We start from the raw sequence: 16,162 nt of genomic DNA on the forward strand, positions 1-16,162 counted from the left end.
TTTAATTACTGTTAAAGCAATAATTAAAAAATTATTTTTATATTGAATACGGACTTCGAAAACGTTTGATTAGATCATTATGATTAAATAAATACCTTTTACTTGATAAAAAGTTATTGGATGCTATTTTGAGACAAAAACTTTTTATGTAAAATCATACTAGTTGTAATATTCGATTAGTAACAAAGAGCCTACGCAAAATTTCAGACGCACTTACAGTGTTGGTCCGTAATCTGTCATAAAATGTGACACGCTCACTTAGCTCGGTTAATAATATCAAATAGAATTTAAATTAACAAGTATTAGTAATTTTGTGTGTAAAGAAAATTTTATTAAAATGACTCTACTGACCGGCATCAAAAATAATTTTTAAAATATTACGTTTATGTATTAAACAAATGAACTTAAAAAATTAGTACAGCAAATGACCTTCACATTTTCTGACCAATATTCATTCAGTTAAGGACATCTAGCGGAGCTAATTACGCATTTTCTAAGTTTTTTGCTTGACATTTGTACTCAAGTATCTTCATACGCCAAACCAAATCGATTTCTACAATTTAACATCTAATAACGTAACACTTAACCAGACCTACCATAACTTACTCGTTTACAACCTGGCTGAAATATTTTTACAACATTTTGAACATTCTTTTACTATACAAAGAGAGTTAAGTTTACATGTTGATATCGTAAAGACATGTAAAAAATTATCATACTTTCCTCACTCCAATTTACCGTTTTCACTGCAGATTAGCTGAACAAAGAAACTTTTAACTTCTTTTATTGTCAGCAGAAGAGATATCATTCATATTTTCAAATATGAAAATATATTTTCATACGAAGAAAACTCAATAAAAGTGATCACAGTTTTCTGAAAATTCATCTAATTATTCTGCACACAGTACTAACATGTAACTACTTCAAATATTTTGCCTATTTTCGATATTATTATTCACATTAATCTTCGTCTATGTTCCGTATTAAAGAACAACATACAGTAAAATATCTACCAAAATTTAATGGCTATTCATACGCATTCATAGATGTTAAATAAAATATTGAGGAAAAAACATATAATAGAAAATGCGTATACGTAACATAAAATCAAAATATATTCAAACAAAACTGCTGAATTTTTCAAAAAAGACAATACATAAGATCAGGTAGAATAATAACAAACACAACAATCTTTTTTTTACCCTCCGGGACCACCGTCAGCTATTACTTCCGAGGATGAGATGAATGACAGTTTTTGTAGCGTGTGAAAATGCCATGCTTGACCGGACAGTCTAGAAATGTGTAGTGCAAATTAAACTGAAGTTATTGTAGTAAATGCTACATTCTCAACGAAGTGAAGGGCACATGTATGTGTAAGTAATATAACAATATAACCAGCCTTTATTAATCACCTCATGTAAATTAAACGCAAAAAAGAAATTAATTGAAATACGAAAATCTTATGGATGATAATACACAAAAGTCTCGATATAAACATGCTTGAATAATATGATATTCATAAAAATCATCGTTTATTAAAGAAACAAATATAAAATAGATCAAAATTACTGATTGACCATTTTGTAATGTAGTCTTTATCTACAATCTCAATATTTACAATTACAATTGTATGACGTGAAAGTTACTATGAAACACAATTCTAAACACGGTGTATTTTGAAAATGTGTGTTTTTGTGTTTATATATTTCGTTCTACTAATTAATAAAACTGGTTAAATATTTTATAAATTTATTCCAAATACTAATATTTTAATAAAATAATTGTAGCGTAACTTTTGTCAGAAAATGATTGTATTTAGTAATAAATAATTGATTGTATATATTATTGATGGTCAATATGAATCCTAGAAATTAATGAATTATTATTAACGTTAATTAATCATCGATTACTGTAGTACTATTAATACTGTATTAATATTAAACTAGTTATGTATTAGTTTATATTCTATAATCACAATATTATTGACTGCATCATTATCAAATTAACCAATGGTATCTAGAGTTCATTAATATTAGCATTATTATGTACTCTCATCCTATTCTAACATTAATGTAATGTAATTACGCTAGAGAAGGGGTGAATGGTGCTTACCTATTAATAATTGTTAGGTAACTAATAATAGTTACATTGTAACATCGGTTATAATCAATTAACTTACAATTATATTTCTAATAATTATATTATCAAAAGCTTTTAACAATCTCTCTTGAGATAATTCAGATATAGACAGAAAATACTTAATGGTAACTGACAGTTTATTCTAGATATTTTTAATTATACAAATTAGATCGATTTTCTACATTTATTATATAAATTGGTTCACTCAAATTAGAATATAATTTATCAGCATATTTATTATTAGATTAATTTACCTTTATTAATTAATTTTAATCTTTATTTATGATGTCATATCGATTAATCGATATGATTGTTGTTTCATTGATTTATATTCTTAAAATTTTGAATAAACGTATACAGTTAGATACAAATAGAAATAAGCTATTGAAATGTGTATGAATAAAACCGTTCACAAAATAAAATAAATATCTAAACCTGCTTGGGAATTTCGGTTATAAAACACGTCATAATCAGTAGATATAACAGAATACATATAATTACGTATAAGTAAATGATTAAGTATAAAAGATATAATTATATAACTAGATATAATTTTTAAACGTAAAAGTAAACTAATCAGATTTATTTTCTCTGAGAGTTAACAGAATGAATGCATCACTTGCAGTACTGAATATTATCTACAGTTGTTTTCGGATGTGAAATACAACCGTGTATTTGGATCAGTGTGGAAGACAACGTGAAACACCACTTCGTTCCTCATTTTTCCTACTTAGCCTGGCACGAGTTGCTTGTTATTTTTAAGGATTCCTATCTCATTTAGTGTACAACCGTTAAGTTATATCTTTGACATATATAAACATAAACATAAAATTAAAAACATTCTTTAAATATAATAACAATTAACAGCTGTGTCTTCTCTCGCCCCAAGTTATACTGCCGTGTTTGTTGCTTTTCTTAACTTGATTTGTTTCGTTAGTGCTATTATTTTAGTTATTGTGATTAGTTTCGTTTATGTTTGTTTCGTTTTATTTAGTTTAGTTTGCGTTTATAATACGTTTGGGTTATTTTGCGTGTTTACCCGTTGCTAAGATCATGAGTACATTTATTCAGCTTGTTTACATTTGTTTGTTAGTTTTGTTTTTTTAGATTACTTTTCTTTAATTATTTTTTTTTTTTTTTGTTGGACTATGGCCGAGCCAGATCGGTCCGGGAGCGCGTCCCCATCTGGGGATTTTGGTGCTTCTCGGGTTTTGGTGAATGAGGTTTCCTCGGACAGTAGCGGGACCGATAGTGCGGCGGAAATGGATATTGCGGAATTTCAGCGTGAGAAGTGATTGATGGAAAGATGCAGAGAAACCGAGAAGAAAGGCACGTCGGCTCGGCGGCGGGGACAGACTGTCGCTTTGCCGGTTTTAGTCCCTGCGGGTTTCGCAGGTGGTAGCGGCCTTGAAAAGGACTTCCCGCCGCTTCCAGTACGGTCTGATGATGATGATATGGAAGTGGGACAGGGAATTCCAAAGAAATCTGGGAAACAGAGATTGCGCCTTTCTCCACCGATTGCAGAAGAAACAAAGAAATCCAAGACTGATGGGGTAGAGGTTCATCGTACTTCTCAGGAGAGGCCTCTGGATTGGAAAAGTGTGGGTCATTCCAGGACGTCTCACGCACGGAGGGTGGTGACGGAGGGGAAGAGGAGTGTAGGTGGGGCAAAGAGCCTTACACTCCGGAAGAGATGTTTTATTAATAACATGACTTTTTTTTATTTAAACACGTTAGGGAGTTAAGCTAGCTTGTGCGGCAGCATACCTAACACAAAAATACAAATCAAGAAGTGTTCCGATTTATGGACGCCTTTGTTCGTATGATGAAGATGTTACAAGAAGTTCTTGATAAAATAATGGTAGAGCCTCAGGAGGGACAATCAACTCGGCCGGGTACGGTGGAAGAGGCCACCCAGACGTATTTCATTGTCACGGACATGACTTCGCAGACTCTAACCTCAAGTCTTGACCGGATTGCGTCCTGGTCAGGTGCAGAGCTCCGTCAAATGATTGGTGATGGTGTTGCTGACGAAGATCTTGGGATACTGGTCCCTCGGGGCTGGCCTGAGGATGTTATAATTGATCTAGGCAACTTTTGTGCCGCACAGTTGAATATTTCAGTGGACGGGTCGGGAAGAAACACTTTGTGCAGCTCTTTGTGTCGATGCAGAAGGATGTCGGCAGGGAACGGCCGGTAGGCCCGCCGACGACGACAGTGGTATTTAATACGGAGGAGAAAACTTGCGCTAACCTCCTCCGCTCAGTGAAAGAAACTGTGTCGCCAGGTGAAGTGGGGACCTTTCCACGCGTAAGGAATAGGAGTGAGGACTTCCATATCCGGGTTCGGGCCGATAGTGGTGCTGCTGAACGGGTAAGAAATGATATTTCTGTGATGGACGAGGGCACCACTACGGCTCTGATAGAAAGGGGTGAGGAGGGTCCAAGATCTTATTAAGAATGTGGGTGTACTCATTCCTCAGGATAAGTTCATTACGGAGTTTCGGAAAATCACGGGAGAGTCAGTGTTGATCGAAGTTATCTCCATGCGACTGGCCTGTGGTGCGAACCAGGTGGGTACTGAAGCTAAATTATTCATTCTTGCGATAGATTATTGGCTGCTGGACGTATCCGTATTGGATGGGTGGCTTGTAGAGTTATGAGACGTTCATTTTACGACCTCTGTTTTCGCTGCTGGAAGCCAGGCCACAAGGCCAACACGTGTACCGGGCCAGATCGCAGTGGCCACTGTTTCACTTGTGGTGAGGCCGGTCATCTACGGAAGGACTGCCGGCGAGAGGTTCGGTGTCCAACATACACCCGTGGGTAGGTGATGCAAGGCTTCACCTGCAACATGAAGATGCGGTGCCTGCTCAGTGCTGATGGGTGTCGTGGGGGACAGCCCCGTCAAGGAGTAGTGGGAGGCTCCGGCGTCCCACCATCAGTGATTGGACGTGGACTCCTTCGCAGCGCATCTGGAGGAGGGAATGTAAGACCGCAGTCCCGGTGGGGGGTCCCCATTAGAGACAGGGCATTGAGACCGAAGACCCGGTGAGGGAACTCCTTTGGATTCCTCTCATTAGAGGCGTGGCATGTACTGCAAGACCGAGTCTCGGCTACTTGGGCGGGATCTTGTGTTCTGCCGAGGTAGTTTGAGGCGAAGGTACCCATCCGAAGCTGAGTTATGCTTAGATGCTTGTTACGACTCCGGGGTTCGGGGTAAATGATAGTGAATAAAAAAAAATAATAATAATAATTACTTAATAAACAATACTTAAGAAAAGCTGAAAAAAGTGTATATTCTACCTGTGTTTATGAATAAAAATATGAACATCCCTTGACTGAGAACTATAGAGTTTTCCACCCTCTAAATAAAAGTGGAAAGTTAGCTTAAAAACAAAAACCACTTAAACTTCCCTCTCGATAATAGCGATGGCCTCCATGGACATAAATTGTTCAGATAAAATGTATATCGAGAAAGACAAGGAGAACATTAACTTTGAACCCTTATAAAAATAGTTCATGAGTTAAACAAGAACCGTGTAATATTTTATAATAAAAACTTTCATAAAAGTACTTGATAAATTTTAAATTCCAAAAAGCTCATAGATTTATATCCCCTATAATGAATCAAATTTGATAATGGATTTCCTTCATCACCGTTAAAGTTTTCCAACTATACAACTCCTGATTATTATGGTAATTTTTTTTAAATTTTGGTTTCAAATAAGTTTTTTTATGATCAGTTTCCATGTTAATCTTTTAAAACTAAAAACAGCAAAATAAAAAAAAATATATTTAAATGCACCGGTCACATTACACTTTAATCAACGAATTTAAAATTTAATAACTCGTTTGATAGTAAATTTAAAAATTTTAGTTTTTAACCAACAATATCTTACGTTTTCTTTACATATTTTTTATATCTCGTTTTATAATTTTAATCAAATCGACAAATTATGTTTTTATTTTAATACTATGGGACTTTGCCTTTTTGCTATAGAATACAAAAAAAATTGAAAAAATGTTTACGTTAAAACTCGTACTAATTAAAAGTGATTAATAAATTAAAAAAAATTGTCGATTATAACAAGATCGTTAATCGTATATTTAATACCCATATAGTTTTAAATCAATTAAACTTTCAAGAATCATAAAAATAGTGTACGTTTGCTAGATATCTAAAACAAAATAGAAACTTCATATTTTGCTCTTCTTTAGATTCCTCTGCTATTGAATCGAGACAAGGTATATAATGCATTATTCAAGATATGGAAAAATGAATATTAATTTGTTGTTTTCCATCAATTTTTTTTAGTAATTACTATGGATAATTGCGCTTGTAAAGCAGTTATCCAAACTTTCAAAACAATAAAATTATTAAGGTTTTGGCGAGAGTTTTTAGTCAGTTGAAAACATCAAATATCGAGAAAATCAAAATTCATCAATTTATTTACTTATAGTTCTACAAAAGTACATTATCCTAATTAAAAAAGTGCAGATATGTATAAAATGCGAGATAATATTTGTTATATATTTTTCCTACTTCATTTTCTCAAACACAAAAATATACACCGTTAAATATTTTCTTCCTATATATTGAATATTAAATATTGATAAATATTAAATATTTTATTCCTCTACTAATATTGTAGCTAAATCATAAAACTTTTGTAATATAAAACAAATACGAAATCATCAAGAAATAATTGGTGATAAACAATTTTTTTATATACTTGTATATATACTTTATTATTAAGTATAATAATGTATTTCATTTGGTAGAATGTATTTCATTTTATAATTAATTACGTTATCACTAAATCGATTTTTAAAATTATAATAAAATTTTACTTGAAAAAAACATGAATTGGACGTATACTTATGTACAATATCAACCTAATAAAGACCTAATTAAAAAACATTAAATATTACTCATTGTTAAAATTTACTTATTTAATCAAAAGTAAATCTTTAAATGATAGGTTATGTTGCACTGAAGCTATTATTAAAAAGTATTGTTGTTTTGTGTAAATATTGTTAAGAATGAGAGCTTCAGAATTATAATTCAAATTACTTATGAAACTAATACTATGTAGCTGATGGTTAAATTGAAAAGATTTTACCAAATGTACTGAAAAAAATATAACCTAAGTTAAAGAGCAAGATTCAACTCGAGTAGAACAGCAAGAATATACTCAATCTGAAATCATGCGATTGGTTGATTGGACGATATATGAAGATAGTCAATAACTAGCCATCTGTTAATAATAAGATTCTTCTTATTTTTATGAAAAAACAACTTCAAAATTCTCATCAAGTAAAGCATTAGATCTTCATGAATGAAAATCGTTTTTTTTTTCACTGCAGTAAAAATTAAATTAATACTGGTCTGGTTCATATCAGTAAGTTTTTCTAGTCAATATCTAAGTCATCTATTAGTATTTGAGTTTTTATTTTCATTGATTTGAGCAATTGCAATTTTTGCGAAAATATTTCGTTTACGCAACTAATATATATATATATATATATATATTCCGAATATGAGCTAAATCGGACCATAAATATCACAACCCCAGCGCCACCAAATAGTTCTAATTGTAGAATAAAAATATTACCAATTTACTTCTGTTTTATTTATTCCCTTTTAAATAGAGTTAGTATAATCTCTTTTAAATTTTTATTTTAAATTTCTTTTAAATTTTATTATTTCAAGTATACATTATCAAGTTTTTGTATGCTATCTAGAACTATGAAGTACTGCTATCTAGCGACGCGATTCGTAAACGAGTTAGAAGAAAAAAATCAGGGTTAGAAGAACAAAAATTTCACATTTTCAAATTAAAAAACGTGAGATTACAAAGATACATATTTATCGGAAAAAACCTATATTCATTAAAAACATCTATTTCTGCGATGATATTTAGGCTTTATTTAAAATTATTATTATTATTATTATTTGTATTATTATTATTTTTTTTTTTTAATATATTTTTAAGGGTTTTAAAAATTTTGAAATGTCGATTTGCGAGGTGGTCAAAGTAAATAAGTCTTCAGTAAAAACATCGGACAAACTCTCTCCGGCCTCATTCTACCAAACGACTTGAATACGTAAAGAACCTTTACAAACGCCTCAGCCTCTTGTAAGAGCCTCATATTTGCTATTTGCATATATTAATAACGTCCATTATGTAGCCAGAATGATAATATCACTTGTAGAACTAAGTTTCAGTTGGTGATACACTAAGTCGTAAAGGGTAGTTTGAATTGGAAGTTTAAATTGAACAATGTACAAATATTTAATGAAGCGTAACATTTTTAATTCAGTTCGTAAACTTTTTAATTAATGTTGATGTTTTCAAAACTATTTTAGAACTTATTGAAGAAATTTTTCCGTTTATCATTATAAAACTCTTCAGCTAAACTAAATATGTTTACATAGCTTCAAATATTTATTAATGAAAGTCGAAGAGTGAAATTGTTAGCTATATATATATTTTTTTTCATTTATCGTTAGATAGGTGTATTTGTTTTTCAAAATTGTAGGATCTCCTAACATTATAATATAAAGTACGATATGAGATTATGACGATATCAAATTTCCATTACAAGTTATTCCGAGTATTAAATATATTAAAAAACGAACATCTACTTTTAAAAAAATTGGCTTCTGTCCTCGGAAAACGCTAAATATAAAACTAAGCCTATCGCAATCGCAAGCATTTATCCGTTATTTATAAGACAATACTTGCAATTTAGAATATATAGAGAACACTAGAAGAAAAGTTAAAACTTGAATAAAGAATAATTTTTTTTCCTATTTAGCCTCCGGTAACTACCGTTTAGATAATACTTCAGAGGATGACTGAGGATGATATGTATGAGTGTGAATGAAGTGTAGTCTTGTACATTCTCAGTTCGACCATACCTGAGATGTGTGGTTAATTGAAACCCAACCACCAAAGAACACCGCTATCCACGATCTAGTATTCAAATCCGTGCACGTGTTATAAAGCATAAAAACTCGAAGAAATCGGCTGTAGTTCAATATTCATCTGAAATTGGTTACAATGACTTAATAAAAAACACATTTAAAAAAAAGATGGGTTAAAAACAGTAATTAGATAGTTGAGCAACTTACTTTATCAATAATTATGAAACTTCACTGTTAAACGAGAATGGGAATCAATTTCTAATACTGGATTTGTTGAAAAACCTTTAGTGAAAATTTCAAAATATAGGTACAAAACACCCTCCCTTAACACTTGGCTCATGGGCGGGGATAACCTTTTGATGTTTTAAGACTCACGGTGACATTACCTTTCTTAAAATTATTTTTATCTATCCAACTTGTAAAAGAGGTGTGCACTAATTGACAGTCTTAAATGGAAGTTTAAATGGTTTAAGCATTTTTAAACTAGATTTTTAATTTCTACTGTCTAGATCAGCGTTTCTCAACCTGGGGGTCACGACCTCCATAGCGGTCACAAAATTTACTTACAACTTTACACGTAAACAATAATGAAAATATTTTATGAGAAAAAAAATCATATATTAGAAATATTTTACTTACATATCTTTTTTTACAATGTAAAAACAAATTAATTAATGGTATGGATGCGTTTTTTTTTCATTCAAAAGTTACTCCATACATGGATTTATGTTAGAAATACACAAAAGCATATTGTTTTCAAATGATAAAACAAATTCCTATATTTAGTTTTTAGCGCAACCATAGACGAAAAACCCGTTTCAAAGCGGTAAGACGTGGCGAATTATTATGGGATTATTATTTTCAATGCTTACGTGACTAAATTTCCGCATTCACTTCGACGAGAAAGTCAAAAAGTATCTAAATTTTCAAATGTGAAATTGTAATTGTAACGTTTTATCGGCAGAAATTTCAATGAGCTGGTCGTGGTATGTAATTCTCTTTCGAAGAATTCCAAGGATTTGCTTTTAAGATCCGGATGTTTAATTTTAATGGAAACCCATGAAGATGTTTTCATCGGAGAGGACTTGAAAATAAATAACGCACTGTAATTTTCTATCCAATGAGGTAAAACAAAAATTTTTATAATTGTCAATGTACAATCTTGTCTTTTTACCAAACTATTCACTGGATGTAGATGGCTCGCTTCGGTTTTTTTTCACAAATTTATCCGTTTTGCATAAGAATCTAATTTAAAAAAATAAACAGTTAGACCATTTGACCGCCCACTAATAAATCGAAATCTCAATTATTATTATTTTCAATGAAACTACGCTGTTAAAGAGTTAAATAAAGGCACCAGACGCACGCTTCGCATTCGGAGCTAAACTGAAATTCTGCAATCCCTTACACCTCTTTTATTGAACAAGTCGTGACACCACGACTTGTTCAAACGTATCCATGTTCGAAAATGACGGTCTCATAGTGAATGTTTTCCAAACAGCCAAATTACAAAGAGCATGTACACATCAAACTGGAACCTGTAAATTGCTCATGTTTGTACACCTCATACGTGCATTTTCATACCCTTCGCTATCAACACAGCTAAATAATTTTAATTATGTTTCATTGGATTAGGGTTGGGGAGTCGCGAAATATTCATTATACATTTTTTCTTTTTACTTTTTGGGGTGGTGTGCTAAAATGGTTGAGAATCACTGGTCTAGAAAGACAACAGATATTTGTGTTATTACCCATTTTATTTTCTCTTTATTCAGAATTCCCGGCTAAAAGTTCCTGTTGTATGGCGTTTAGTAAGAACTATTTATTTTTAAATTAGTATTTTTATTTGCTTTGTTTGTCTCGTTTACGTTTTACAAATAATATTTCCTTAGTGTCTACTGAATATAATTGTCTAACAACTGAAATGGGGATCTGGGTTTAAATTTTAAGTAAAAAGTTTTGTAAATAGTTTTAGGAGCATTTTTTCCAATTTATGCAATTAATTGAGTTTATTTACATTGCTTTTTTTAAAATCGGCATTTGAAAATTACATCCCATTAATAATAAACATTCTTTAAACTATCAAATCCGACTTATTAAATTATGAAACACGTTTCACTATATTTTGATAATGGTTTATAATTTTGATTTTGAATGTACTCATATGATATTACTTAGTTCTTCAATTGATCGTAGTTTTTTAATTATTTTTTTTCTAAATAAGCACACAATAAATAAAAATTAATTTTATTACTCGAGATCCTAAAAGCCAAACAATACTACATTTCGAGATACCAACCGTTCAAGAAACACTGTTGATAAACTATCCTCAAATATTTTCGCATTATGCGATATGGTCAAAACTTTTATGACCGTATTTATATGTTTACTATTTCTTTGATTAGTTAAAAAAAAGATAAGTACCAACGACTCACACCAGCAAGAGTTAAATATTAAAAATTAAAAATAACGACTGCCAAAAACAAAACTGCTATTTAATATAGGATAAATGAAGAGCGTGCGGTTGACAATTTTGTTTATAGTATTTGTTTTGTTTGTTTTTTTTTTATAGTATAATTGTGTTTTCAATTTTTTTCAATTTATTTAGTTATATATATATATATATATCCTATGCCACTCCCGGTAACGTAAGAATTCAAATCGGAGATTGAAATCCTTTATTCTAATGCGGAGTCATAGATCTAAATCGGTTTAGGCATTTAGCTGCTACGGTGGAACAAACATACAATCATACACCCTAAATACATTGCACTTCTTTTTGGGCAGTCGTGTAAAAAATTAAGTTTTAAACAACACACTGGTTGTCACATGCAAAAAAAGATTATTCAGAAGAACAATATATGGGGATTTGTTAAACATGTCTAGTTAAGTGAAATGAATTTCATTTAGTATAATTTGATATGATTAAATTAATTAAGTTATCAACAAGCAATTAAGTTGGTAATTTGACAGAAATTTTTGAAAATTTGGAAATTTTTTTCTAATGAATAGAAATTTCGTGATGGAGTTACCACCGTATTGTTATATTTGATGGGTTCACGCACAGTTTTGAACCACCGGGTTGATCTAATGGTGAACGCGTCTTCCCAAATCAACTGATTTGGAAGTCGTGAGTTCCAGCGTTCTAAGAACAGTTACTTTTATACGGATTTGAATACTATAACGTAGATACCCGGTGTTCTTTGGTGGTTGGGTTTCAATTAACCACACATCTCAGTAAAGGTCGAACTGAGACTGTACAAGACTACACTTCATTTACACTCATACACATCATCCTCTGAAATATTACCAGAACGGTAATTACCGGAGGCTAAACAGAAAAAAGAAAGAAATAAAAAGGCACAGTGAACGTTTCTCAGTGGTAATCTTAGACCCTGTAATAGCGCTGTTTACCAGCTCAGAATTTGTTGGAATGTGAGTAGTTGGCGATAGCCTAACAAAAGTATTTAATAAATGTTTTGTCATTTTATTTATTTATTTATTATTACCTCCTTAAAATAACATTCGGTAAAGGAATTCAACGTTCAATAAATTAAATTTTCTACGAAATCTATTTTAGCCGGGTTACAATCAATGAACTCATTAAAAGCCAGCTTAAATGTTGCAACAAACGATTACTGACAACCATTGACTTACATCGTTAACGATAGCGTGCTTTATTTTATTCGTTCCCCCTCGCATTACTCACAACAGATCATCTTAAAAATTATCATATTCTTGGACTGTACCTGTATTATTAATTTTTTTTTTTTTTTTAAGTAAACATTAACGTACATCGTTTATTTATACTGGCAGGAAAGTACTAATTGAAAAATAAAAGGATTTCTTCCATCTTTCACCAGAGTTAATATACTTTTTTATTACTTCCTTGTATGAGGTAAAGGAAGTATTATGATCGCGAAAAATTCCAGTTTGCAGATTTCAGCGGAAATATCCATTTGGATCATCTCTGAATCCATTTTGACTATTTTCGGCGCGACGTCTGTACATATGTATGTCGCATAACTAAAAAACGATTAGTCGTAGGAAGTTGAAATTTTGGATTTAGGACTGGTATAACATCTAGTTCTGCAACTCCCCTTTTGTTTGCGATCGACTGAACCAAGTGTCCAAAAAAAACCCGAAATACAAAAAATTTGGATTTTGGACTTTTTCTTAACTGCAGTAATAAGCTCTCATAGAGAGTTTTTCAACGATATATCTTAACTGGTACTTATTTTCAGTGGTTCCAAAATTATAGCCAAATTATTAAATATTTATTTAATGAAATATGTTGATCTTACAAGGGGATTCGAATCAGACTTCATCACCTTTTTTTTCCAATTTAAATATACTTATTTCTCAATAATTATTATAATTATATATAAATGTATAGAGGAAGAAGAAGTCGAAGAGGATGAAAGGGGAGAAACAATACTGAGATGTATTTAAGAGAGCATTAGAAGATCTGAATAGCAGAAAACCTCCTGGAATAAATGGAATACCTGTAGAAATACTGCGCAGTGCAGGTGAGGAAGCGATTGATAGATTATACAAACTGGTGTGTACAATTTATGAAAAAGGGGAAGTTCCGTCAGACTTCAAAAAGTGTTATAGTCATAATACCAAAGAAACCAGGAGTAGATAAATGTGAAGAATACAGAACAAATAGCTTAACTAGTAATGCATCAAAAATCTTAACTAGAATTCTGTACAGAAGAATTGAAGAAGTGTTAGAAGAAGACCAATCTGGTTTCAGGAAATGTAAGGGAAACAATTTTAGGGCTCAGATTAATAATAGAAGGAAGATTAAAGAAAAACAAACCGACATACTTGGCATTTATAGGCATTCGATAACGTAGACTGGAATAAAATGTTCAGCATTTTACAAAAAAATAGGGTTCAAGTACAGAGATAGAAGAACAAATGCTAACATTTACAGGAACCAAACAGCAGCAGTAATAATTGAGGAACATAAGAAAGAAGCCGTAATAAAAAAGGAAGTCCGACAAGGATGTTCACTATCCCCGTTACTTTTCAATCAGTACATAAAACTAGTAGTTAATGATTTTAAAGAAGAATTTAGATCCGGAGTAACAGTACAAGGTGAAAAGATAAAGATGCTACGATTTGTTGATGATATAGTAATTCTTGCTGAGAGTAAAAAGGATTTAGAAGGAACAATGAACGGCATGGATGAAGTACTGCGCAATAACTACCGCATGAAAATAAACAAGAACAAAACGAAAGTAATGAAATGTAGTAGAAATAACAAAGATGGACCACTGAATGTATAAATAGGAAGGGAAAAGATAATGGAGGTAGAAGAATTTTGTTATTTGGGAAGTAGAATTACTAAAGAAGGACGAAACAGGAACGAATAAAATGTCGAATAGCACAATGTCAAATAAGTAGAAGGGAAAAATTGTACAGGCAGGCAACGTTTGGAATTTTTAAAACAAATTGGTAGAGATGTAGGATGTGGGGGGTATATCAAAATGAAACGACTAGCACTAAATAGGAAATTTTGAGAGCTGCTTTAAACCAGTCAAATGACTGAAGACAAAAAAAAAATTACTAACCTCTCATTGTAAAAAATTGTTTACGATAAATAATAATTCAATAATAACAATAAAAAATGAAAAGATATCAGAAGTTATTAATGAAATAAAATTTTATGTATTTTTTATTTAAAAAAAAAAATTATATATGTAATTTAACAGGCGTGCAAGGATGTCATGTGATGATCACATCAGATTTTTTCCTTTACTGAATATTAATATTTTATTACTACAGTTATAATTAAAATTAGCATATATCGAGTACATAATCGAGTAAACATCAAATAAACATTCGAGAGTTTTAATTAATTAAGGTATTTTTTTAAATTAATTATTCCTTTTTACTCGTACGTTATTCATTATTTATTTATAAAGAAGCATAATAGAAACCATTGATAGTTCTGTACTGTTTAATGTTTAATTAAGCGTAGCCCAGTGATTAAATGGAAATTTTGATTTAAATTATAAAAGAATAAATAATTAAGTTCACCCCTCCCAGGTTAATAAACAGTACGAATGCATTAGCGGCTGCGCTATTCAAAATACAAAATAATCAGCAATTATTATCATTTAAATTGTATTACGAATGCATTTATTATCAACTTATCGATATAAACAAATAAGCTTTGATATCCATTGAGTATTGCGGTACCTAAGTGAGCAAATACCTAGCTTAATGTTTTTTTTTTTTTTTTTTTTTTTTTTTTTTTGTTTTTTTTTTAGAAATACCTATAATCTAAATAGGCTAATATCTAAATAGGTGTATATTACCTAGACACCTATTATCTAAATAATACACGTACCGATGGAATCGGTATGAATATTTATTGACTATATCTAATGCGTAATAAAAGTTTAGATTGATTTAGTAAAATTGACTCAGTATTTTTCTTCACTGTGTAATAATATTAATTATGCTAATTTTTCTTTAATAGGTCAAATGATTGCACAAAAAATGATAGGTATGGTGCAATTTAATCAAATTATTAATATAAAATCTTTACTAATTATTACTAATCCCTTTACTAATTATTAATACAAATTCTAATTTTTTATTAATTATAAAAATTAATTTAATATTTACGAGTATATTAAATTAATATATATTTCACAAATAACATAACATTAATTTTATTAACAGACATCCGCATCATATATGGATAATGCATGTCTTATTCACTAATTTCATAATGCATTACAATTTCGTTACTAATTCATTAACGATAGCAGTCAACTAAGAAAAAAATTAATATTAATACACAATATGAAAGAACATTATTTTAAGAGTTGAATTCGAAACAGATTTTTTATTTTTTTTGTATAATAATTAATATAATTGTTTGTTATTGATTATTCTTTTATGAAATGTGACCTGGCCTTTCTGGCACTTTAGTAAGTTTGTTGAATTAAAAAATATTTTATTAGTCAGGTATTATCGTAATATCCTATTAAAAAATAATATATATTCAAAATAAAACTTTTTTTAAGTGTGATAAATTTCTGTGCCTTATTTTTTGCACAGATTATAG

At 30.7% G+C, this 16,162-nt stretch overlaps 1 protein-coding gene across 5 annotated transcripts in view; it reads left to right on the forward strand.

Moving 5' to 3' along the window:
- The window catches only part of jus (EB domain-containing julius seizure protein), a 746,258-nt gene that overhangs the window by 625,769 nt on the left and 104,327 nt on the right, over positions 1 to 16,162 (forward strand). For 4 of the 5 annotated variants that reach the window (XM_075376039.1, XM_075376040.1, XM_075376041.1 and 1 more), the window contains one exon: positions 15,569 to 15,595. The exons of the other annotated variant lie outside the window; for it this stretch is intronic. In XM_075376039.1, coding sequence (XP_075232154.1) covers positions 15,569 to 15,595 — 27 coding nt within the window. The remainder of the gene's footprint in view (positions 1 to 15,568; positions 15,596 to 16,162) is intronic. 5 annotated transcript variants of the gene reach the window in all.

The sequence above is a fragment of the Lycorma delicatula genome, chromosome 9, assembly GCF_047948215.1.
Source record: "Lycorma delicatula isolate Av1 chromosome 9, ASM4794821v1, whole genome shotgun sequence".
In the NCBI taxonomy this organism is placed as follows: Eukaryota; Metazoa; Arthropoda; class Insecta; order Hemiptera; family Fulgoridae; genus Lycorma; species Lycorma delicatula.